The following is a 26,695-nucleotide window of genomic DNA, read 5'->3' as shown; positions in this document are numbered from 1 at the left end:
TCACCAGGGTTTTTTTTGTATTCACGAGATTTAAAATACACTTTATTCTGTGTCTTGCCAATACTTGCCAGATTTTGATCAGATATAAAATGATTTCTGCTATATTTCTTATAAAAGGTCTCAGTCTTGCAGTAAATTAAAGAAAACCTTATTTTAGAACTCAGCAATTTTAGTTCAAAACATATTATTAAATGAGGTGTGGATCACAGGAGTTCCACATCCAGCCATCCAGGATGTGCTCTGAACTCACTCCCTTAACCTCTCCCCATAATCTTATCTATGTGAGTAATTGACAGCTCCAGCCAGAAACCCCTGGATCACTCTAGATGGGGTGGGAGGTTAGACTGCTTTTCTATCTGGAAGGACAGGCAGAGGAAGGCTGACAATTTGACCTTTCTAACAAAGTATTCCTTCTTCATTAGTAGTTTTCAGATCACAGGCTGCTTAGTAAAATAAAAAATCCGAGAACTGAACAGGCTCAAGAAAAGTGGCAGGGGGAGGGATGTGGCATAGTAATAACCAGAAAAACAAAGACTCTTTACTATAAGCCTTTGTCCATACAATGAAAGTGGGAAGAATAATTGACTGTATCTGTGAATATCTTTTGTACATGAGGCGCCATTTCATTTTAAATGATGATGATGACAGTACTGAAACAATTGCTCGTATTATACAATCCCAAAAAACTAACTCAGAGGGAAAAAAGTCTTTTTTTTTTTTGCTTTGAAATTATCAAAAAACCCCCCCCCCCCCCTTATGTAGTGCCTTTCATTCCTGTGACTTATTCATTCCATAACTGGAAGGCTGTATTTCCCACTAACCTTCACTCATTTTGCCCAACACCGCCCCGCCCCCCCGCAGGCAACCATCTAGTTTGTTCTATATATTCATAGGTCTGATTCTGCTTTTTGTTTGTTTATTCATTTGTTTTTTTAGATTCCACATATAAGTGAAATCATATGGTATTTGCCTTTCTCAGATTTATTTCACTTAGCATTATACTCTGTAGGTCCTTTTCATGTTAGTGCAAATGACACAATCTCATCCTTTTTTATGGTTGTGTAATATTCCTCTCTGTGTGTGTTGGGGGGTGTGTATGCATACACCACATCTTCCTTATCCATTCATCTATTAATAGACACTCAGGTTGCTTCCATATCTTGGCTATTGTAAATAATGTTGCAATAAACATAGAGGTGCATATATCCTTTCAAGTTAATATTTTTGCTTTCTTTGGGTAAATACCCAGTAATGGAATTATTGGATCACATGGTATTTCTATTTTTAATTTTTGAGGAACCTCCATACTGTCTTCCAAGTGGCTGTGCCAGTTTACATTCCCACCAACAGTGCATGAGTGCATAAAGATTCCTTTTTTTCCACATCTTCACCAACACTTACTATTTCTTGTGTTGTTGATTTTAGAGATTCTGACAGGTGTAAGGTGATATCTCATTGTGGTTTTGATTTGCATGTCCCTGATGATGACTGATGTTGAGGATCTTTTCATGTGTTTGGTGGCCATCTGTATGTCCTCTTTGGAAAAATGTCTATTGAGGTCCTCTGTCCATTTTTAATTGGATTATTTGGGGATTTTTTAGGTGTTGACTTTTGAGGTTCTTGCATATTAACTTCTTATTGGATATACCATTTGCAAATATCTTCTCCCACTCAGTAGGTTGCCTTTTTGTTTTATTGATAGTTTCTTTCACCGTGCAAAAGGTTTTTATTTTGCTGTAGTCCTAATAGTTTATTTCTAATTTTGTTTCCTTTGCTTTAGGAGACATATCTAGAAAAATGTTTCTACTGCCAATGTGAGAGAAATTACTACCTTTTTCTCTTCTAGGATTTAAAGGTTCTGGGTCTCACATTTAGGTCTTTAATCCATTTTGAGTTTATTTTTGTGTGCTGTGGGAGAAATATTTTATTTTTTGTTTTGTTTTGTTTTAATGTTTTATTCATTTATTTGACAGAGAGAGCACAAGCAGTGGTAGTGGCAGGAGGAGGGAGAGGGAGAAGCAGACTCCTTGCTGAGCAGAGAGCCCAACGTGGGACTCGATCCCAGGACCCTGGGATTATGACCTGAGCCGAAGGCAGACGCTTAACGACTGAGCAACCCAGGCGCCCCTGTGAGAAATATTTTATAAGTTGATTTTGCATGTACAAACTGTTTAGAGAAGTGCACTGAAGCAGTTGGCTAAAGGGAAGGAAACTTTTGAAACCATATTCACGGATTGATACATAAAGAAATTAATGGGACTTTCATCACAAAGTTAGAGAACTGGCTCTGAACTCCAAATTTACTCTGAACTTTAAATACTGGTAATGCTAGCCAGCAAAGGGAAGCAGTGTACAAAAGTTTGAATAGAACATCAGTTCTATTTCTGCTGTGTAAGGAGTTAATTTCCTTTTCAACACAAATACAACATGTTGAGTTGCCTTGAAAACCACAGTAAGACATACTTTTTTTTTTTTCAATATTTCTCGTCAGATAGGGATTAGATCAGTAATCAGCTCTAAGTAATTCAGGAACTGTAGTCATTAGATATAATGTTTGGTAGCATGTTAGCTATGGCACAGGTATTATTGACCTAGAGGATGAAGAGTAATTCATATGTTTACACACTGACTAATGAATAAATTGCAGTTTCTTGGAGAGATGGGTCATCACTTCATTGAAACATAAATAACTGGATTAGAAGAAAAATAAAGAATTGCATAAAAAGCCAGGTTTGGGAAATTTTTGAGATGCATACAAATCTCCAATATTTAAACCTAAATTCTTTAGTGTGTGTGGGGGGGGGCGGGGATGAGAAAGAAAGAGAGGGAGAAAGAGAGAGAGAATGCATGTGTTGAGAACTTTACTGCAGGATATTGAATGTATTTGAAGAAATTTAGAACATAACTGTCTACCTTTGACTTTTAAACCTGAAGTATTATGTATCTTTTATTACTTTAAGTATTGAAAATAAGTATGTTAAGTACCAAAAATCGTTTATTACTTAAAATATGAAAGTATTTTTTATTATCTCTTTCCCAAATAATAAATATATTGCAAACATGCACTTCTTGCCAGTATTCTATTCAAAGATTTAAGTTTAAGAATAGTGAAAAGGAAGTCAGGACTCTTGAGTGCAAAAGTTCACTCTCCATCAAAGGAATGCGTTTCTTTTCACTCTGCCGGTCTTCACCTGTGAGACAGGGCATCACACAGCAGTCATTGTTTGTACAGATGGTATAATAGGATCATTTATGTTTCTAATTTCAAAAGAAAAGTAGTTTAGGTCAAAGAAGCAACGATCCTTCTCAGAGCTGTAAATCCTTCATATGCCCCTAGCTGATAATTGCTTGGTTTGCTAAAAGCAGCCCAAGGTCAGAAAAAAAAGAGGGAAGGAAAGAAAGAAGGAAGAGAGATAAGGAGGGAGGGGAAAGAGGGAGGAGGGAGCAAAGGCAGGTGTGAGAGGGAGAGAGATTCACTTTAAAATTGCTGTTGCATAAATTATTCTAGTTATGAAGTCACTACACTAAACACAATGTTAATAGCACTTACCTCTCGACAGCCTGATTCAGTGTCAGAAAGGACATGGCCTGCTTTCTTACAAATGTAAAAAAGTGTTTCTTCACAATTTTTAACTTTCCAGTGTCCCTCCTAAGTGGAAAAATGTTACAAGGATGAATGAATACACTTCATTATTGATGCTGATAGGCAACATCAATTATTTTGAATAAAAGTATGATTAATAATAAGTGTTTCAGGATGGAGTATATGAGTCAGGACTTTGTGTGGTCCTTAGAAGGGTTGATATTCTCTCTACATGGGAGTGGGAGGCCCCGCTTCCTCCAGACTCTCAACAATTCTAAGACACGCAATCCCAGATTGGTGGGCAGGAGAGGAGGGGCCACTAATGTTTCTTGATAGTGTGCTAGGCCTAATGTTGGGTGATTGTCATGTATAATCTCAACGTTGCTGTGAGGTAGGCATTATTACTCCCATTTGAAAGGTTAGGTTTAATATTTGCATAAGGTCTTACAGTCAGTAAAATTTGGAACTAGGATTTAATATCAGACTCAGCCTGGATTTACATTAGCTGCTCTCAATTTTTCCTTTAAAAGGATGGGTTAGAGCAGTGATTCTCAATCTTTACTGTGCATCAGAATTATCTGGAAGGGTTACGAAAGCACAGATGACTGGTCCTCATGATCACTGTGTCTTATTTAATAGGTCAGGTAGGACCTGAGAATCTGCATTTCTTACAAGGTTTCAATTGATGTTGATGCTGTTGGTCTGGGGGCCACACTTTGAGAGCCACTTGGATGAAACTATCCCTGTGACCAAGTCAGAATGCTGCTTCCTCTCTTTAATCACTTCTAAGTGTAAAATCGAATGCTTTGCTACTTACATGCATAAACCTGATACTGGGGGAATGCCTGGAAGCTACCATGAGTTACCCTAGATAACATTATAATAGCTGGACTTTGTGTTCAAGCCACAATGTCCTTCTTTATTACTAATTTTCCAAAGCCCCACTCCATTTCTTCTTTATATGACAGGCGGATACTTTCACGTCTTCTAGTTCTACAGACGGCTGCTCTAATATCCTACATTAATAATGAAATACAATAACTGCTAACAGATTAAAATTTTATCCTCCCAAAGGATTTGTTATTTTAACACAAATCAGACCTTTAGGCCAAAAGGCTCACAATTCAAATTTTAAGTGGTATCTCAGGCAAGCAGGGTTTTAGGGGAATATGAATACTGTATAGGAGGCTGACACCTTCATCTGCAAGAGCAGCTCTGGAGCCCTCCCCCCTGGAGTCTTCCAGCAAACCACCCCGTTAAAGGATAGTGTCAGGCATACTGTAGTTGCTTAATAATAATTGGATGGATGGATGAATGAATGAACATTTTCCTAGGCTCTCATATTCAAATTAGGCATCAACCATGCTTAGGTAACTTGTTAATTATAATAATTATATTCATATTGAGCTCTACTTCATGGGAATAAATGTTACTTTTTACGCATCCACTATTTAAGGAGCTACTGAGCTTCCAGAAAGGGGGACACAAAAATCAGCATTGTTCTGACACATCCTGTAATATTAATACCTGTCCTTACTCTCTTAAATATAATTTTCCTGTCCAAATGTTGGCTCCTGTTCTGTGGACATGCTAAGTGAAATACCGGTGTCTGTCAAATGAAAAAGGAGAGTGTCAGTAGGAAATGAAGGTCATCTTAATTATCTCAAAACCAATGAACCAATAAAGCATCAAATATTGTAGAATAAACGGTGATGGCTTTCCACAGTTAGACCCAAGACAAACATTTAGAGAGGTCATTGTTTATCCCCCTTCAAATGTGACTTGAGAACTACCTTAGCATTTAAATTGTAACTGAGCATATCTATGACAGCCTCAAAGATAATACAATGAAAGTGAGGTGCCATAAAAGTAAGTGCTTAGAAATTTTCTAAGTTTGGATGGCACAGTTACTTTGTCAAGCTACTTAAGTAACATTTAATAAACTGCACTTAACATGGTATCCTGGTGATAAGAGTGAGAATGCCTACCAAATCCTAATGATTTACAACTCAACCAGTGAGTTTAGTAGCTATCTGATCAAAGAGATTAAGTCTAGTCTAAGGTATAATAAATGCGTCAAATGACTTGGGATTAAACTAATTTTGTGTAATCTAATCAGATGCTTTAGATATATGAAAGACTAGAGCGTAGAGATAAATGTGATGTTAAGACCACTGGGACCATTACATACACGTAAGGAAAAGAACAAGATTTTCCACTGAGTCACAGTTTTCAATGGGGTTACACACATTGTAGAAATCCTTTTATGTTAATAGGATAATGGAGCGTAAAAGCCATCAGTCTCTAGAGTAATTTCCTGACACTTCAGATCTTCTCCTCACATCTTCACCATAGAGGTCAATGACACCATCATCCACAAACACAGAGGTTGCTCAAGCCAAACACCTACCCTGTGCTCACCCCACATCTAATCTAGCAACAATTTCTATCCTACAAAGGATCTTTGAATTTATCTGCTTGTTTCTATATTCACTACCCCAATTCAACACTGGAGTAGCCTCCAAACTGGTTTCTCTGCTTCCATTTTTCCTCTCTCTTATCTATTCTCTAGGTAGCAGCCACAGTTACTTTTTAAAATGTAAATCAAACCATGCCCTTCGTCTCCTTGAAGCCCCCTTTTGTCATTCTATACCAGGGCTATAAGCCTCACATTTTTCAATTCCTCCTGCCCTCTCTCCTATAATCCCCTCATCAGTTCTACTTTCAAGCCACACTGGTCTTCTTTTTGATTATTAAACATGGCAAACCTTAGCCTTCCTTTGGACTTTTATACTAGCTGTTGTCCCCTGTCTAGAATGTTCTTCCCCTGTGTCTCAAGAGTATTTTTTTTTTTTTTCCTAAGTCCCAGCTTAAACGTCACCTCCTCAGAGAGTCTTTCCTGACTGTCCTGTCCGAAGTAGCAGCCCCAACCCAAGTTTTTCAGCATCAGGTCACCTATTTCCTCAAAGTTATCATCACAACTATAATTACCATGTTTTTCCTGTGTGCACGTGTTTACTGCCTAGCATGGACGCCCCAGAAGAGCAGGGACTGTGTCCGTCTTGGTCTCTGCCACAGCCCAAGTCCCTGATGCACGTGGTCCTCAATACAAGTCCAGCAAAGTGAGCATTAAACAAACAAATCAACTTACAGATTGCTCTGCTGAGACACATTGCTGGCTTCTATTTGGAAAAATTTGGGGCTCAAGTGTGTGCCAATTAGTAAAGGTGACTGAGGAGCCATTAGACCATTCAAAGGAAACTGGAATTTTATTGCTGCTCAAACCAATCCATGTTTCTGATGCATTTTCTGTAAGAGATAAATGTAAATTACAGGAATCCTATTATATGCAAAGGATATAATGCACTGGGCCTGTTACAAATGATTTCTTCTTTATTCCTTCACGCAATAAAACCTGTTTAACTCTTGGTATAAAATATCTACTTAGATCTTTTTCCCCTATACTACCCCATCTGCTCAACACAGACCTTGGAAGTGGGACAGAGTGTGATCTCAAGCCAATGCAAGGACAAAGCTTAAAAGCAAGTCAGATTGCTGGGACTCTAATTAGTTCCTGCTACTATATGAAAAGTAGATTTGAACAGTATAGTTTTGCCTCTGCTTAGAGAAAGGAAAAATAGGAAGGTCAACTGGATTAGGAAAAGGGCACTTTAAAAAAAACCCTTTACAATATATTTTTTCTTGCCCTTTTTTTTTTTTTTTGCCATGAGAAAAAAGGAGCAGAAACTCTTAGAAGCATTAAAATGGGAGCAATGGGGCTGCTAGAAAAGTAAATAAAGTTTGACAGCCCAGGTAAGGTGAAAAGACCCTAGGAGGCTGAGAGAAATGTTCAAGTGCCCCTATGGAGACAGAGGCAGCCACAGGATCCTTTTAATCTCAAATGCAGGAGGTGAGAAAAGTGACAGAGAAGGATTTTTGTTTTCACTCTAAACTAAAACCTAACTTTCAAAAGGTCACCAGAGTAGACTCTGGAGATTTTTTTTTCATTAAAAAAATTTTTACTCTAACTTGGTGATTTCAATGTTTTTTCAACAGAATTCTATGTCAAATATATGACATAGGGGGAGACCTGCTCTGATGGACAAAAGGTGGGTGGAGGCTTAGGAGCTCAGAATTTCTGAACGTGGCACACAGCTTGCAAACCACCAAACTGAATAAATTTTCACTGGCTAAAGTTATTAAAATCCGATTATTTATCTCAGAAATTCCATTATTGCTTAGATTACATGACCACAGCATACTACTGCTATGTAGTGGCCATAAGGCTAAATTGCAGGTTTAAGTTCTCTTATTAAAAGTTTCTGGAAATGACCTTCGCCCTTAAAAAAAGAAAAAAAACCAACATCTAATGTATCTGGTATATGTAAGGTGTTACAAAATTTCTGAGCATATATTTTATAAAAATCCAATGAATTTGCACTCCTGAATATTATTTAGAAACTTGAGATATATGTGCCATAATCATTTTTAAATAGCTTAACTTCTTTTCAACTCCACTAATAAAGATAGTGACTACATTATATTTCATACCTCTTAAATCAGAGACATTTGGCACTTACCATCTCCAAGGAGGGTTACAAGAAACTCCACATCTGCTAATGAAGCAATGTTTATCAATGTACTGTTATCAGACTGGCAAGAATGCAAAGCTTCCTTCCAGGTCTTTTTTTCTTTCTGAAGTTTATAGCAGTTACGACTGTGGGGATTCCAGCCAGGCTCACAGTGGGTAGCATAATATTTCCAAGCACCTTTTTCTTTTTAAACCAACAAAAAACAATGTCATTTTCCACCATTTTTAAAATGTTACTTATTAGCCTTAATATAAATTGTGATCAACATATGATTACTTTAAAAATTTGAAAAACAGAGACATATGAAACAATAACATATAAACCATCTAGATCTTCAGAACTGAGAAGGATTCAACATATGAGCTAGATCTAGATCTAGGATCTAATGGATCCCAGTGACTCATTTTACAGATGAGCTAAGGCACAAAGAGGTAAGGAGACTTGGTAAAGGTCATACAACCCAAGTGAAGAGTTAGGGCTGGATATAAAATTCAGCAGTTAGAGTTCTGCATTTAAAAAAATCTTTTAACATTGGAAAAGGAGTATTATGAAAAACAGTTTAAATGGCATTCCCAAGATTTTATGTACAGTATGTGGGTGGGGGTAGATATTTATCCTCAGCTGAAAAAAAGCTTGAAATTCTGGTTACTTCCTCCAGAGCAGAGATGACAAATAGCTTTCACTTTTAGGTCAGTCTGAGTGTCTGTGTTGTCCCTCTGGGTTCATATGGACACTGGGTTAGACTTACAGGAAAATAGCGCCATGATGCTTTGGCACTGGAAGGGAAGGAGGTGGTGTGTATGTCAAATTTGGGCTCTCCCTTTCTGGGAGCTTGTCCTCAATCTGGTAATTAGCATTTTTACTTTATTTTGTTAACCACACGGAGTGCCTACTTTAAGCACTAATTTAGTTAGACACAACTCCAGGGCTATTTGGGAAATGAGACATTGTTTTAAAATTGCTCTGGGATGCTGACAGCAATTAGAATCACAGTTCAAGAATGTTAGAACATTTAGGTATCATCTTTTCCAGTGGTTTTAAACTAAATAATATAGTCATGGAAACCCTTTTAAAAGTGGAACCTTTAAACTTCACTCTACGGGTAAGAAAAAAGTAAAAGAGGAACTTCTCTGATTGAACCAAAGGTGGAGCCAAGCCAAGAACCCAGAGATCCTGAAAACACAGTTTGAAGACATTGGACTAGATCATCAAAAGAATTTGTTAAACCTGAAGCAACAGCAAATAATCCAAACTAACAACTTAATTACCCTCATTTGTGGTCTTTGGACCTCAAATGGTAGATCCAGAGAGTAAATAAAACAGAAGAAAAAAAGGATGGCAGGAAAGCATAAGAAAGAAACAAGGAAGAAAGGAAGAAATGGACAAGAGAAGAAGGAAGAGATGGAAAGGAACAGCGATAGAACGTTCTCGACATAATGAAAAAAAATCTCCACATTAAAAAAATGGCACAATGCTTCTTCTTCCCCCTATTCTACCATACCCTTAGGCTTAGCCACTTAAAGGAAAATGAAAGTTCAAGTCTGGTTGTAAGGAGTAATATTTAAAAATAATAATTCAGCTTATTATTTTAAATCTGGAGTTGTTTTTAATTATGCTGGTAATGATTCTTTAAATATGGTTATATTTTTATTTCTACTTTCTGAGTTAAGACATTAATTCCCACAGAAAAAGAGTCAATAGACCTTAAAAACAAATTGGGCTCCAGGTATTAGATTGTAATTAGGTGGTATTTAAGTCTTTGTTGCATATAAAAGTTTGTATGTCATTTCAAGGAGGATAATGAGAGATACAGAGTGTGATAGGAGATAAATGAAGTAAAGAATTTTATAAAACTATGTTCTAATTTGTATTTAATTTCTAAGGTAACCATAAATAAAACTCAAAACTAGAATAGAAAAGGAAGCATATCTTGTCTATCTCATGCAGAACAACTAAGAATGCAAATTTTTAAAAAAGAAGCAGACAATGTTTTCAACACCTAGGTTATTTTGCTTTGGTTTTTAAAAAAAATTTAGTAAAAACTAACAAATGCGTTTGTTAAATTCATGGTGCCTTTGGAATAACAGATGTTATCTACTTACATATATTTATTCATATAGACATAAAAACTAGCCTTAAATTATGAATTATTAGCAAAAATGTAAAGGAATTTGAATATATTGAGAGGACAAGTAAGCAACTCATAAAAACAACTTAAAGTAAAAACACTTACCAATCTCTTCTTGATCAGTGTGGTTTAGATATTTTTTACATATATAAGGCAAGGCGGATTCACAATCCCGACTCCTCCAGGCATTTGGCATAAATGAATTAAATGTTCCACACTGATATTCAACAAATGGCTCAAAATCTATTTCTGAAAATACAGTGTGTGTGGGTGTTTAATGTCAGAGGCAAAATCAGTTTAATATATATTGATGTCATTTTATTTATTCAAATATGATATATTTGATATATATAAATGTAGTTTTTAGCATCAAGGAGATAGCCCTTCTCTTTGGCATGTATGGCAAACCCTATAAGATGTCATATTATATCTATGGTTTTGCAGTTGAAGTCCATACATGACAATGAAATGAGTTCCCAAAGATAACAATAGCTGATTTTATTATTTTAAGGAAATATTTTGCCATTTGTTGCTATTTTTAGAACAGCTGACGGGAGTCTTGGCTCCAACCCAGTTCTCCTGCAACCTTGGCTAAATAGCTTACCTTCTTGATCTCCATTTTCTTGTCTGGAAAAGCTAGGCTTATGGGAGTTGAGGCAAGCTTAAAGATGATTATAAACCCCTTTGAAATAACACGACTTATATGTACGTGGGAAATAGCTGTTGTGTAAGGGGGCGGGATCATGCCACCCGACCAAGGCACGTGAATCACTGCAGGTACCTGGGTTCCAGTTCAGATAGTTGAGCGGTGTTCTATCAGACCACTGCCAGCCAGCGTTTTCATCCAGCTGATTCAGACCTATCCACATTTCCACTGCTTCACTGCCCAAGTGCTCTGAAATGAAGAGAAAAACGGAGTGTCAACACACGCAAACAACCTCCTCCCACAATGTTACACTTCTTTCTTGTTTTATTATTCCTGATGGATGCAGTCTAAGTGAACTCTAGTCCATGACAAAGGGTTTTAAGTGCTACTAAACTCCACTCTGATGCTTCAGAGTAACAAAGTCAGCCTCTGCCATCTTGAGAAACACAGCAGTCTCCTAAAGGCTCACCAATAGCAATTCTTCAGCCCTGAAGTGCTTAATCTAAGCATCGGAAGTGCTGCCTCTCAATGATCACCAATCCTCCCAGGGCTGCATGGTTGCAAATTTGAGACCATCTGATCTGTGTGAGCTCATGCACTTAAGGGTTTTAGACGGCAGAGGAGGACGTGTCCAGGAAGGCCACTCCAGAAAGGGCCCCTCTGTCTTCCTTCCCTTGCTCTGTGTGCATGTGTGCCTGGTGGCAGCCTTAGCTTGAAGGCTCCAAGCAAGGGTGGAACAGGAAGAAGTGATGTTAATCTGTATAATGGGTATATGTATGTGCCCATAAAATTTTCTGCACATTTCAATATTTTTTAAGTATTTCACAGTTAAAAAACTGAACAATGTAAAGAAGCTTTTCTTTAGGGATCTGGCAAGGAAGAGAAAAACAGATAAGTATTGTTGGTGAATGGAGGCAAGTCCTCAAATTTAAGAAGGTATGCTAAAGCAAGCAGGGAGGGGGCTGTCCAGTGTGAGAGCCAGAAGGAGTTGTCTGACCAAGAGGAGAAGCATAATCCAAGGGACCAGAGTATCCAGAGGGATGGATAGCAGGCTGGAGCCATACTCTGTTGCATCTTCAGCCTGGGTTGGGAGAAGGCTTTCTGGCAGGCTGCCTCCACGGCCCCTGCTCCAAGCCACTGGGCCACAGCTCCACACATTTTAATTTAACCCCATTTTTGTTATAGGTGCTATGTATAAACATGTACATTGGCATGCTTGTACTGAAAAACATGGTTATCAGAACTGTAGGATTAGGGGAAATTTTTCTTTGGTTTTTCTTTTGTTACATGAATTTTAAAAAATGATTCTAGAATAAGAGAAATAAACATAAGAAATAAAAGTCAGCCCAAAATGTAGAAGGCCAACCAGGGAGAAGTATGTAATGGAAATAAAGGGATGGTTATTTTTCCGACTGGATAAAAAATATTATACAGCTGTTTAAATGATGCTTTTTAAGTATTTAAAAGAGAGATTTTTACTAACATTGAGGGTAAAATGCAACCTACTAAATTAAAATGTTAATAATGTTTCTGGATTTGGGGATTATGGCTCCCCAAAGAGAGAATGGACTCACCAAAACTGATCATATACAATGCCAAAAAGAAAGCCACAATAATTTCAAAAGAATCTACACAGTGTATATTATGGTCTACAATTATATTTGAATTATTTTGCTTTAAAAAAATAAAAGCACTGCCTTTAAAATTCCCCCAAATTATTATAGAATAAATTTTTTAAAAAAGTGTCAGAAACGTAGTGAAAGTGACTAGTTTTGTGACACTTTCAAATGTCGCTATTTAATCTTTTAACCTATAAAAGGGAGCATTTTTCTCTTCCTCTTATGGTTCATCTGCTTCAGAACCCAATATATTTTGAGCCAGTTGCAGGTGCCCTGCCCGAGACCGAGGCCCTGACAGTTAAGACTTATAGATAGGGTGACTGTCCCAGTTTGCCAGGAAAACTTATAGTTTATGCTGGTAGTTTCAGCATAATTACTAATCGCAGCCTCTTTTACTCTCAAAAGAGTCTCAGTTTGGATGATTGGTTGTAGGATCACCCAGATTATAAAGATCAGTGTATTCACATAACAAGCCAGCAGCATTCTCTGTGATTGAGCATTTCAGTACAATAGGGGAAAACTGGAAGAACCTATCCCACTTAGGAAAGAAAGGGGGCTTTATAATTTTGAGACCCCAGAAATCCCTAAAGAGAAATGGCATACCATTCACAGGTCCCACCCTTCCAAGATCCTGCCTCATTTACACGGAGTCTCTTTCTGATGTCGATTCAATTAGTCCTTTCAGTAACACTATCTGATTAAATCATATAATGGGTATCATGATGACAGGACGTGACAGGAAGATGGATTGACAAGATAGAGAAATTTTCACATTTCATATCAGTGCAAGTGTCAAGCGATATCTTCAAATAACCTAGTTAAAATACTTAAATAATAATTATTCTTATCTTAGAGTTGTTTTGAATACTCTCTGTGCAGTTGTTTTAACAATACACATAAAAATCACTGCGTAATTTATAATCTGTGTTTAAAGTTACAAAAACATCTATCTAGCTTTACAACTAAATTGGCTCACAATTCTGTAATAATAAATTCAAACCTAAATTCTTTTGGATATTTCTTGGCATTTGTGACAGCTTAGATAATTCCTTATATCATAGTTAATTAATGTTCACCAGTGATTAGAAAGAAACTAGACTATTCTCATTATTAAAAAATACCTTGGTCAGAACAGGGTTCTGTCTTTATGAATAGACTTCTGTTTCCCTAAACAATCCCCCGAAGTCTAATTATAGAATTGTGGTATTTAAATCAAAGTCTCTGACATATCTTATTTCTTTCATCATTATTCAAGTTTGATGAGTAAGTCCAAACCTTCTTACTAGAAATCCTGACAGTCAAGATAGATAACAATTATAATTCATACATGGAATGCAAAATTTTCTGTAAAAACCATTACAGGCTAATAATGATATTGGAAATTGGTGATTTCCTGCAGTATGACTCACTCAAATCAGTTTTGATCATAATTTCCTACTTTTGCATGTCTGTGGGGAAAGGGGCAAAACTGTGCTGTTCAAGCATTTGTTACATTCCTTCTGGAAGGTATTAATGACTTTCAAAAGCTTTAAAATGTGCTTCCTCTTTCACCCAGTGAATATACTTCCACAAACTTATAGAGGAATAATTGGGGATCTATGCCCAAAGGTAAGTGCAGGGATGATTTATGATAGCAACAAATAAATAAAAACAAAATAAATAATTTTTTTATCTATCGGACTATCTAATAGTAGGAGGTTAGATACATATATTATTCCTAACCTATAATACTATGTAACCATTAAAAATTATGATGCAGATCTATATTTATGGACATGGATAGGTGTACATTATATGCTGGTACATGAAATAAGCATCTTATCAAACTGTGTGCATAGTTGTTAAATGGTTAATACACAATGAGTGTTTGTTATGTGTGCCAGGCCCTTTTCTAAGCCTTCGCCTGCATCATAACATGTAATCCACACTGCCAACAAGTAGCACAGTTATTATTTCCATTTGATGGGGGGGCGGAATTTGAGGCACAGACGGGTTAGGTCACTCTGCTGGGAAGTGGTAGAGGAAGGAGTCCAACCCAAGCAGAGGGTTCTGTGGTCCCTGCCCCTAGCCATTCATGCATTTATTCAAAACTATTGTTTATACATACTATATATGTATGTATGCCTTTATATGTTTTTTTCTAGAAAAACATGGTTATCTCTGGATTGTAGAATGATGGGATATTTTTCTTTCTGTATACTTGAAATTTAAAAATTATTCTAGAATAAATATGTACTACATGTGAAACAAAATTTGAAAAAAGTGTCAGAAACTTTTAATGAGTGACTAATTTTGCCATACTTTCAAATGTTTCTAAAAATTTTTAAAAAGCTGTGTGTACACATCTACAAACACATTTAATCTATAAAGGAGAAATAAGAGGATAGTTTAGGTGATGGGTAAAACCCAAGACCCAGTCCATTAGCACAACTCTTTTGACATATTATTGTCCTATCCTGTTAGTTAACATGTGTGTGCTTTTGCTTTTCCAACCAAATTTTAAGTTCTTCGTCATCCATGAGAAGGTCTATGTATCTGTGCATATTGACTGACAGGTGAGATTTTGTTTAATTAATAAATGACTTAATTATTTATTAATGGAAGCTGAATAGCTAAGATCTCCAGCAGAGCAGGGATTTGTATTTAAGTTTGGAAGTATCCCAGATCCACCTGCTGGAGTTGCAAATTGTCCTGGGTTCCTTGCTGAGGCCTCAACTTCTCTTCTCCCAGGGAGAGAAAATAAAGAAGAAATGCCCGGGTGCCAAATGGTATGGCCCAGGGGACAGGTCACAATTCTGGGTGTGAGTTGGCACTGTACTTATAAAATAAAACATTTTCTAAGGGACTTTTTTTTCAGAATATATTTTTGCATACCTGGACATAACTGTTAACAGTCATTTTAATTGCATTAATATCGGTGTGTGTCATCCACCTACTTACTCTTTATGAAATTTTCTTCGTTCTCATCTGCAATACTTAGTAAAGCTCCTCCTTGCATCTGGCATGAATAATGTGCCTCATTCCAGGAAAGAGAGGAAAGCAGGTTGAATTGGTAGCAAATGTGTGAATTGAGATCCTTCTCCCAGATGGCATCACAACCCACCTCTGCGGACGCTGAAAACAAAGTCCATTAAAACATGAACTATAATCTTACTTTATCTATACAACAATGCATTTCTAAGATGAATTTGAATGGAATGATTCCAATTTCAACCTTTAAAACTTCAGTGCCTTATTGAATCTTGATTAGGTCTTTATGATGAAATATGCATTGTTATCCCACTGGTACTTTATGGTTCAACTCTTTCAAGATTTAAAGGAAATTCAAGAAATTATCAATAAAGAAGGTCCAATGCTTTCTGGGAAAATAAGAGAAGGCATTTTTAAAAGAAGGAAACAGAAAAGAAGTATTTGTGAAAATAGCATGAGTTCTCTAAAAACTGAAAGCTGTGTGAATTTAAATGTTTATTTGAGACACATGCAAATGTTGTTTCAAAAAGCTTTTTACCCCCAAATACCAAAATGCTAGGCGGAATAAAAGGGATACAGTTGAAATATGAGTTTATGATGAAGACAAGTTTTTAAATAAACACTGAGAACAGGAACACTGATATTCAGTTTAAGATAAAGTTCTTTCAACCCAAAGGAAAAGAAGCAAAATGTACTTGTAAAACATTGCATAGTATGCTTAAAAGTAAATTTAATGAAGTCAAAATGTGGATCTGAAATTTGAAGTTTACTGAAATAACAGAAAATAAAGACCTAGTTCGGGTGATTTTGCTAAAATTTTAAATCAAACCCCAAGGAGAACTAAGAAGCCACAGTAATTACCTGAGATCAAACTCAGCCAAAGAATTTCAGAATGTAGAAAATGTGAAACATGCTATATCATGAGTGTAACTGATGGACAGGCAATTTGCTAAAATCTAGAATAGTATTTCCCAAAGTGTAATCTACAGAGTAAGACAACTTCACGAGCTCTCCAAGAGGAGCTGGGACATAATGCATAAATAACCTCCTCTGGTAAATTCAAAATGTACAAGAGCATAGTAAAGGCTCTGAGAAGGTCTGTGGTAAAGAAACAGCTCAATTTTAATTTGGTTGTACTTCAAACTTACTTGACAATGAAATCTTTTTTGTTTCTTTCCCCCATAATACTTAGATGGTTCCCTTGGGAATGTAGAAATTTGTTTTCATGTCTGATCACAACATGCTTTCCCCAGAACTGAGTTAGTTAACCAGAAGTTATTAAACCACATATAAATCTAAAGTTGTCTATATAGTTTTCTGACTGCTACATGTATTTATAAATGGATCCAAGATTGAAGGAGGGCAGAAAATAAAGCTATCACCAAGTAAAACTGAAGGAAAGGAAAAGAAAGGGGGAAGGAATATTTCAGTAATCATCTTGCTCTCGTGTCTGAAATTTCCCCATTGAGAACGAGTCCTTAGAGATTGTCTTCAGTTAAAATGCTAGACCATCCCTGAGATGGACAACACAGTAAGTGTTAACAGACATGAGCTCAGCCCTGTTCATCTGGCGAAGACAGTTGAGGCCATAAGAGCGGGGCAGGGGACTGTTTACAATTTCATTGTGCATAAAAATCATTTAGCCAGCTTGTAAAGAAAATGCGGATTCCTTGTTCTTAGTCCCAGAGACTGAGTTAGTAGGTCTGGGGTAGGATCCAGGAAACTGCATTTTAAACATATTCTTGATTCTAATGCAGGTGGTTTACAAAGCAAACCCTGGGAAACACTGACTTGGAAGAAAAAAATTAAAGCATTTCCCAAGGAGTGCAAGTCTGAGTAGCTCTTTACTACTAGAAGATAGTAAGATGTCAGAAAGGGAGAGATGTTGGTAGAAAATGTCAGAGGGGGAAATCGGGGGAGGATGTCAGGAAGAGAGATCTGGGAATAGGGTAACTGCCTTTCATCTCCTGCCATAAGGAAAGAGTCAATAATAAATCCTAATTATAAGCCTTCAGCTCACAGCCATATCATGAGAAGAAAAGGTCTGGAGGACACTTCAATTGATCTCATTCCCATTTTTGCCAAGAGTTGGTCCTGCCCTTTCTTTCTTTCTTTTTTTTTTAAGATTTTATTTATTTATTTGAGAGAGAGAGTGCGAGCAGGAGTGGGGGAGAGGGGCAGGGAGGGAGAGGGGTAGAGTGAGAAGGAGAAGCAGACTCCTTGCTGAGCAGGGAGTGGACATGGGGCTCAATCCCAGGACCCCATTATCAGGACCTGAGCCAGAGGCAGACGCTTAACTGACTGAGCCACCCAGATGCCCTGGTCCTGCCCTTTCAATAGGACATAGATTGAACTGTGTAAACACAGCTTTTTGCGGTAACCTGCTTGAATTCTGTACATTAAACAGTTGAGATGAGAGGCTTGCAGGTGATCCTGTCTCTGCTGCAAATTATACAGCCCAGTTTTGTTAGATTTCCCTTGGTTTGGAATTATCTGTGCCAATTCTTCTTCTTCTTTTTTTTTTTTTTTTAAAGATTTTATTTATTTATTTGAGAGAGATAGAGGGAGCTCACGAGTGGGGGGGAGGGGCAGAGGGAGAAGCAGACTCCACACTGAGCAGGGAACCCAACGCGGGGCTCAATCCCAGGACCCTGAGACTATGACCTGAGCCGAAGGCAGATGATTAACAGACTGAGCCACCCAGGCGCCCCTGGGCCAATTCTTAAGGTTAATCAAGAGGAAACTTGCAGTCAAATGTTTGCAACAGGTGCCTGCCTATATTCTTCTAACAAGTAAGTTCATCTGTCATTGAAATTTGGTTTTAACTAAAATATAAGAATTTGTACTTCCATGCACCCAGACACAAGTGCTGTCTCTTCTCTAGATGGGCCGCATGTCACTCCACGGATCGTATTAGAAGGCTGTAGGGTAACAAACGGGATGAAAGCGCCACGGTGGGCCTGGGCACTGTGGTGTACTCTCCTGATTTCCCTTCACGATCGAGGGCCTTATTTCTCCAGCTGCCAGGAGACACATCTCAGTGTTAACCTTCTTCAGGGAGTGCCTTGACTGAGAAGTCTCTTTGCCCAATATCACTCTCCCTTCCCAAAGGCAGCCTGCAAACTATGATTGGTCAGTGCAGGGCTATGGGTGCCTCCTCTCACCTCAACTAGGGGCAACTCCAGCTTGAGAAGCTCTCATACAGTCAGTCTAGGGGTCTCCAGGCCTGCATCACAATCCTGCACAATGCTGCTTTCTCCCCGTCCTCTCCACATGTATTGATCCTGAGAGCACTCCCCCAAGAGAGCTGCATGTTCATCTCTGCCTCAGGGACTGCTTCCCAAGAACCCACTTGGCACAGGCTCCCATCTTGGTCTGGGGCATATGCATTTAATATTCTTAGTTCTCTTGTTTCTTCATACATAATCTCTCTTCCCAAGCCACTGAAAATGCGAGAGTGAAGGCTGGTGTCTCAGGTGCATTTAATTATTCTTGAAAAATTCCACTCTAAGCCTAGAGTCATATTGTCATATTTCTTTACATCTATGGCTGCCTTTATATTGTTGCTCCTGTCACTAAACGATGAGCTCCTTGAAGGAAGCAACTGTGTCCTATATATCTTTGTATCTCCTACTATTGGATGAAAGATTACCAAAATCCTTTGCATGTTATAAATAGGTGATTTTTTCCCTCCTTAAATATACCTCTCTTCTAATGAACTGAGATTTATTCATGTCAACACTGATTTTTATCACGGATTTTGCTGGGAGGCAGCCATTCCTTTTCCTTTGTTAACATGGCTGGTTTTTCTTCCCAAAGGATACAGCTTTCCCAGGTCAACTGTTTCTTGCCACTTGAAAAAAAATTTGAATTCTTTAAAAGAAAAAAAAGGAATTCTCATACGATTAGAGCAACTCCAAACTACAAAGTTATTATTTTTCTCTCTTTGACCTTTTATATACTCATCACGAAGTTATTGGATCTCTGCTCCCTGCAAAGTGCTGTGTTGGTAAATCTCATGTAAAAAGAATATTAGACCAAGTCAGGACTTCTTGCTGTACCTTCCTAATGCCTTACGCACTTCTTGGTGGCCCTGATCACAGCTGAAATTAAATGATGTATTTAATTTTGCTCGTTGATTCTCTGTTTTTCCCGATAAAATGTAAGGATCAGGAAGGCAGGCACCATGTTTCATCTTTTTCATGCTCTTCCCCACACTCACCCATCAGCATTTAAAGGTAATTGGGTAGAGGTGAATATGCTATCAAAGGAACCTGAGAAGTGCTGGCCGCAAAAGAAAGAGGAAAACTAGTAGGTGTGGGTCCTAGAAGCCCATGAAAGGAGATGGTGTCAATTTTGTTACATGTTGCTGAGTCTTTAAGTAAGTTGAGGACTGAGTCCATAAGTGAGCATGAGCGCTGTTTCAACAGAGGAACCCAATCATTGGCCTTCTCTGTGCCTGCTCCAAACAGATGAGCAGAGAAAAGTCATTCTGATCAGTTGATTATCAACCACCCCCAATACTTCCTGGAAACATTACTACTTTTCTCTAGTAAGCTTGCTCTCTGGCAGCCATAATGCTCATTTCACATCTTTCCTGTTGTCCAAACCTCTTATTCCTTCTTCCCCCTCCTCAGAGAAAAAGTCCACAGCCTCTGGACCAGTTTCTCCTCATTTTCTTCCATCACCTAATCAATCAAACTTCTTGGAACTGCACCACCGTCTCCCTCTTCCTTCTTATGGAGAAATTGTCTTTACATCTATGAAAGGTCAGTCTGTCCATCTATGATCTGGATCCTACTTCCTTCTGTCTTCTGAGAGATCATATATACACAATCAATTGCTTTCACTTTCCTGCATCTTCAGCCTCTCTCTGTTGGATCATTTCCACATACATTCAAAGATGGCCTAGCGTTGCTCATCCTTAAAAAATAAGAAACAAAAATACTTTCTCCCTTGGCATCCCCATCCCCCCTCTTCTCTACCCCCATTAGTCAAATACTTTTACACACATACTCTCTTCAATTCCTCATCTCCCAATTACTCTTTCAAAAATAACAGTTTTATTGAGATATACTTAACATGACATAGAATTCACCTATTTATTTATTTATTTAAAGATTTTATTTATTTGTCAGAGAGAGAGAGAAAGGAGAGAGAGCACAAGCAGGGGGAGCGGCAGGCAGAGGGAAAAGCAGGCTCCCTGCTGAGCAAGGAGCCCGATGCAGGACAATCCTAGGACCCTGGGATCATGACCTGAGCCAAAGGCAGATGCTTAACTGACTGAGCCTCCCAGGCGCCCCTAACTCACCCATTTAAAGTATATAATTCAACGATTTCTAGTACAGTCAAAGAATTGTGCAACCATCACCACAGTCAGGTTTAGAACATTTTCATCTCCCAGTACCCATTAGCAGTCACTCTCCATCGCTCCTCAATCCCCATCCCCACCCTCGGTCCAAGGCAACCACTAATTAGTTTCCATCTTTATGGGTTTGCTTTTTCTGGACATTTCACATGAATGGAATTCTACAATATGTGGTCTTTTGTGACTGGCTTCTTTAATTAGCATAATAATTCCAAGAGTTGTCTATGGTGTAGCATGCACCAGTACTTCACTTCTTTTTATTGACCAATAATATCCCACTGTATGACTATACTACGTGTTATTTATGCTTTTATCAGTAGATAAACATTTGGGTTGTTTCTCTTTTTTGGCTTTATGAATAATGCTGCTATGAGCATTTGTTTATAAGTTTTTTTTGTGTGGGCATACATTTTCATTTCTCCTGGATACATACCTAGGAGTGCAACTACAGGGTCATATGGTGACTCAATGTTTAACATTTTCTTTTTTTTTAAATTTTATTTTATTATGTAATGTTAGTCACCATACAATACATCATTAGTTTTTGATGTAGTGATCCACGCAACCTTTTGAGGAACTGACAGACTGTTAATCCAAAGCAGCGGTACCCTTTTACAGTCCTACTAGCAGTAGCTGAGAGTTCCAGTTTCTCCACGTCCTCATCAACATTTGTTATTATCTTTCTGGTTGTAGCCATCCTGCTGGTTGTAAAGTGGCATCTCATTGTGGTTTTCGTTTGAATTTCCCTGATGGCTAATGATACTGAGCATCTTTTCATGTGCTTATTGGCCACTTCAAATCTTCTTTGGAGAAATGCCTGTTCAGACACTTTACCCATTTTTAATTGGGTTGTTTTTTTATTATTGAATTATAAAAATTCTTTTTATATTCTAGATATAAGGTCCTTTATTATTTATATGACTTGCAAATATTTTCTCTCATTCCATGGGTTGTCTTTTCACTTTCTTGATAGTGTCCAGTGAAGCACAAAGGTTTTTAATTTTGATGAAGTCCAATTTATCTATTTTTTCTTTTGTTGCTTGAGTTTTGGTGTCATATCTAAGAACCCACTGTCATATTTAAGGCCATGAAGCTATACCCCTATATATTCTTTTAAGAGTTTTATAGTTTCATCTTTTCCATTTAAGTCTTTGATCTATTTTGAACTAATTTTTTGTAAGGTGAGAGATAGGTGTTCAATTTCATTCTTTTTAATGTGGATACCCAGTTTCCCTTACCATTTGCTGAAAGGCTATTCTTTCCCCATTAAATTGTCTTAGCATCTTTGTCCAAAGTCAATTAACCATAAATGAGGACTCACAATTTTATTTAATTTTTTAAGCTTATTATTTTTTTAAGTAATCTCTTTACCCAACATGGGGCTCAAACTCACAACCCTGAGATCAAAAGTCACACGCTCTTCCAACTGAGCCAGACAGGCACCCCTATTCAATTTTGACAGGACCAAATTGTCTTGATTACTGTAGCTTTGCATATATTTTGAGGTCCTCCAACTTTGTTCTTTTTCATGATTATTTTGGCTCTCTTGGGCCCTTTGAATTTCCATATAAATTTTAGGATAAGCTTGTCACTTTTTGCAAAGGAGCCAGCTAGAATTTTGATAGAGATTGCAGTGATAGTGCCCTCTTAGCCATATTAAGTCTTTTGGTCCCATGAATATGGAATGTCTTTCCATTTATTTATGTCTTCTTTAACTTCTTTCAACTATATTTTGTAGTTTTAAGAGTGTAAGTTTTTCACTTCTTTCATTAAATGTTTTCCAAAATATTTTATTTTATTTTATTTTTTAAAGATTTTATTTATTTATTTGACAGAGAGAGACACAGTGAGAGAGGGAACACAAGCAGGGGGTGTGGGAGAGGGAGAAGCAGGTTTCCCGCTGAGCAGGGAGCCCGATGCAGGGCTCGATCCCAAGACATTGGGATCATGACCTGAGCCGAAGGCAGACGCTTAATGACTGAGCCACCCAGGAGCCCCTATTTTATTCTTTGGGATGCTACTATAAATGGAATTGTTTTCATAATTTAATTTCTGGATACAATTGATTTTTGTATATTGATCTTGTATGCTGTGAATGTGTTTATTAGTTGTAATAGTTTTTTAGTGAATTCCTTAGAATTTTATATATATGAGATCATGTCATCTGCAAATAGAGATAGCTTTACTTCCTCTTTCCAATCTGGATGCCTTTTATTTCATTTTCTTGCTTACTTTCCCTGATTAGAATCTCCAGTACAATGTCGAATAGAGGTAGTGAGAATGGACATTCTCATTTTATTCCTGATTGTAGGGAGGAAGCATCAAGTCTTTTATCATTAATTATGTTGGTTGTGGGTTTTTCATAGATGCTCTTATCAGGTTGAGGAAATTACCTTCTGTTCCTGGTTTTGGAGTGTTTTTTTTTTCTTAGTTACACAAAGGGATTTAAATTTTGTCAAATATTTTTTCTGCATTTATTGAGATAATCATGTTTGTTTTGTCCTTTATCCTATCGATATGAGTATTAATTGGTTTCCTGATTTTTAAACCACTTTTGCATTCTTGAGAAAAGTTCCAGTGGGTCATGGTATACAATTCTTTTTATATGTTGTTGCATTCTGTTTGCCAGTATTTTGTTGAGGATTTTTGCATCTATATTCATGAGAGATACTGGTGTATAGTTTTCTTTACTTGTGATGTCTTTGTTTGGTTTCAGTATCAAGGTAATATTGGCCTCACAGAATGAATTGGGAAATGTTCCCTCCTCTTCTATTTTTTTCATTTACTCTTTAACCCACTCAGTTTGGCAACTAGAGTTTACTTGGTAAGGTCATCAGTGACCTCCATGTTGCCAAGTCCAGCAAACACTTAAGTTGCAGATCTTGTCAAATCAAGCCCTTCGGCAGCATTTGGCAAGTTGAGTTCCCTGTCTTGGCTGATGCACTCTTTTTTCTTGCCTTTACATGCCTGGCTACCCTTCTACCACTTTGGCTGTCTATTCTTAGTCTCCTTTGCTGGTTCATTCTTCTCTGTTCAAACTAAATGTTGAGGTCTTAAGACTTGGCCCTGAGTCCCCTTTCTTTCTATTCTACACATACTCTAGACTATCTAACCCATTCCTATAAATCCCTTTACTACAACTCTCAAATATATAGAGACCTCTATGTCTAACTGCCTAGTCCACATCTCACATGATTGACTGATACATAACTTGTCCCAGTCTGAATACTTCATTGTCTCTTCCAAATCTGTATCTCCATTAACTTCGCAATGCATATCAGAAACCTGGGGTCTTAATTAACACTTCATTTTCTCCCTTATCCTTCAAGTCTGTCCTTACCAGTGAGAAATCCAACACCTGGTTAAAAATCTATATATGATTTTTCAGGCCTGACCATAGGCAATTACAAAGGCTTTATCTGGTAGACCTCACGGGGGAAAGCTCCGCTCCCATATCAGACTTGGTTCACAGACGATGCACTAAAGTCTCTGGAGGGAGTTTCAGTCAAAGATTCAGGCCCCCCTGGGCCATCATGCTCTTCACATTCCTAGCTCTGGCTCCTTCATTTCTAAGCCTCTTTTTCTGAGGCCTTGGGATGGTATCCTCTTCAGGTACCTCTACTGAGGTTGGGGGGTAGAGGAGGGGGAACCTTGAAGACAGTTTTACCCACTCTGACTCAGTGCCCAGTCCTTTTCCACTCCTAGCTTTTCCCTCCCCACTCACCCTTGACCCCAGAATCCACAAACCTGAGGAGGCTTTTGTTGAGGGCTCTCTCAATAGCCTGTGCTGATCCTTCTGACCTTTGACCAGTATGCCATTCCATAAGGAAAATGGAGCAAGAGGAGTTGGTGCTTCCTCCCATTTTAGGTTCTTGCTTATATCTCACAGTAAGTGATAAAAGGCTTAACTCTTTCATTTTTGGCTTGTTGCTTTAATCAGCTACTCAGACACATGACAGCTCAGCTTCTTCTCTCCAGCTCAGCTGTGTTCCTAAGAACCACATCTTATTCAGTCTATCTCCAGATTAGATTTTCAATACATCCATTCTCCAACCCACTTTCTGCTACCTAACTCAAGTCACCACTATCCCTGATTCAACTACTGCTGGGGCCTTATAACTGGTCTCAAGGATTTCCTTCTTGCCCTCCTGCAAGCCATTTGCCATAAAGAATTCAGAGTGATCCTCAAAAAATTTTTAAATCATTATCATATCACTGCTTAAGATCCCTTTATAGCTTCCATTTATAGTTAGAATTAGGTAAATCTTTACCTCTAGAACACCTTGAATTATCATGCTTCTGCATGAGTTGGCCTCTGCCAACTTTTCCAGAGTGTCTTGCTCCTCTATCCCTTACTGTGCTCTTGCCACATTGTCTTTCCTAGGTAGAAGTAACCTCTCTCCCTCCTCAAAGCCTTCAGGCATTTGGCTAGTGGCACATTGTGGGTAAAGGTAGGGAAACAATCACCCTTGGACAGGTGAGAGTATTTTATCATGGATGTTGTTTAGAATTGTCAGTGCATGTGCATGGTGAGTCAAAAGCATATTGACGTCTAGTTGGTTTTATTATTTTTTTTAGTTCTATTCAAACAATGTATTTCCTTTATTGCCTGTACACCTAGTGCTGACCATTCCCATAGACCATGCACCTCTAGGTGGATATCTCATCCTCTCACTTTCCATCTTGATAACTGTTATTCATCTCTTGGACTAGAGATTTAAATACAACATACTCAGAAAAACTTTCCTTGACTCACAAATTTAAATTAGATTTCTTACTGATAACACCATTTTTTTTTTAAAGTAGCACTTATCAAAAATTATATATCAATTTGGGTATTTTACTTGAATGTGAACTTCATTAGGACAGGCACTATGACTTTCATCTTTCATGTTCATGGTTATAATCCCAGCACAAACTTGGCACATAGTAGGTGTTCAATACAGATTTGTGGGAATGAATGAATGAATGGTTTGTGAAAATAGAGATCAGGCATGCATTGTCATAGAAGTCAAGGAGGGACAGTGGACTGCGGAATGAAAGCAAGGTGAAGAAGTATAGACAATTCTTTTGAGAAGTCTGTCTATGGTGGGGGGGTAAAAGACATGGGTGTTTTCAGGAGGCAGAAGTGGGTATGAAAGTGTTATATTATTTTTAAGATATTTTAAGACTTGAGTGGGTTTCTCTTACACTGTTGGTGGGACTGCAAACTGGGGCAGCCACTCTGGAAAATAGTATGGAGGTTCCTCAAAAAGTTAAAAATAGAACTACCCTATGACTCAGCAACTGCACTACTAGGTATTTATCCAAAGGATAGAAAAATACTGGTTCAAAGGGCACATGCACCCCAATGTTTATAGCAGCATTATCAATAGTAGCCAAATTATGGAAAGAGCCCAAATGTCCATCGGCTGATGAATGGATAAAGCAGATGTGGTATCTATACACAATGGAACATTACTCAGCCATCAAAAGAATGAAATCTTGCTATTTGCAATGATGTGGATGGAGCTAGAGTGTATTATGCTAAGCAAAATAAGTCAGTCAAAGACAAATGCCATATGATTTCACTCATATGTGGAACTTAAGAAATAAAACAGATGAATATAGGGGAAGGGAAAAAAAATGAGAGAGGGAAGCAAACCATAAGAAATTCTTTTTTTTTTTTAAAGATTTTATTTATTTATCAGAGAGAGAGAGACAGAGGCAGGCAGAGGGAGAAGCAGGCTCCTTGCTCAGCAAGGAGCCCAATGTGGGACCTGATCCCAGGACCCTGGGATCATGACCTG

General features: G+C 37.8%; 1 protein-coding gene across 1 annotated transcript in view; it reads right to left on the bottom strand.

Moving 5' to 3' along the window:
- Nucleotides 1-26,695, bottom strand: part of PLA2R1 (phospholipase A2 receptor 1) — a 114,272-nt gene that overhangs the window by 62,743 nt on the left and 24,834 nt on the right. The window contains exons 4-9 of the mRNA XM_032409663.1: nucleotides 15,509-15,682; nucleotides 11,085-11,198; nucleotides 10,409-10,552; nucleotides 8,164-8,358; nucleotides 6,735-6,892; nucleotides 3,551-3,649 (exon numbers count right to left, since the gene is read on the bottom strand). Of these exons, the coding sequence (XP_032265554.1) occupies nucleotides 3,551-3,649; nucleotides 6,735-6,892; nucleotides 8,164-8,358; nucleotides 10,409-10,552; nucleotides 11,085-11,198; nucleotides 15,509-15,682 (884 nt within the window). The remainder of the gene's footprint in view (nucleotides 1-3,550; nucleotides 3,650-6,734; nucleotides 6,893-8,163; nucleotides 8,359-10,408; nucleotides 10,553-11,084; nucleotides 11,199-15,508; nucleotides 15,683-26,695) is intronic.

The sequence above is a fragment of the Phoca vitulina genome, unplaced genomic scaffold (assembly GCF_004348235.1).
Source record: "Phoca vitulina isolate PV1807 unplaced genomic scaffold, GSC_HSeal_1.0 scaffold1, whole genome shotgun sequence".
Classification (NCBI taxonomy): domain Eukaryota; kingdom Metazoa; phylum Chordata; class Mammalia; order Carnivora; family Phocidae; genus Phoca; species Phoca vitulina.
Note: the sequence above shows the minus strand (reverse complement) of the source record. Positions and strands in the feature narration are given on the sequence as shown.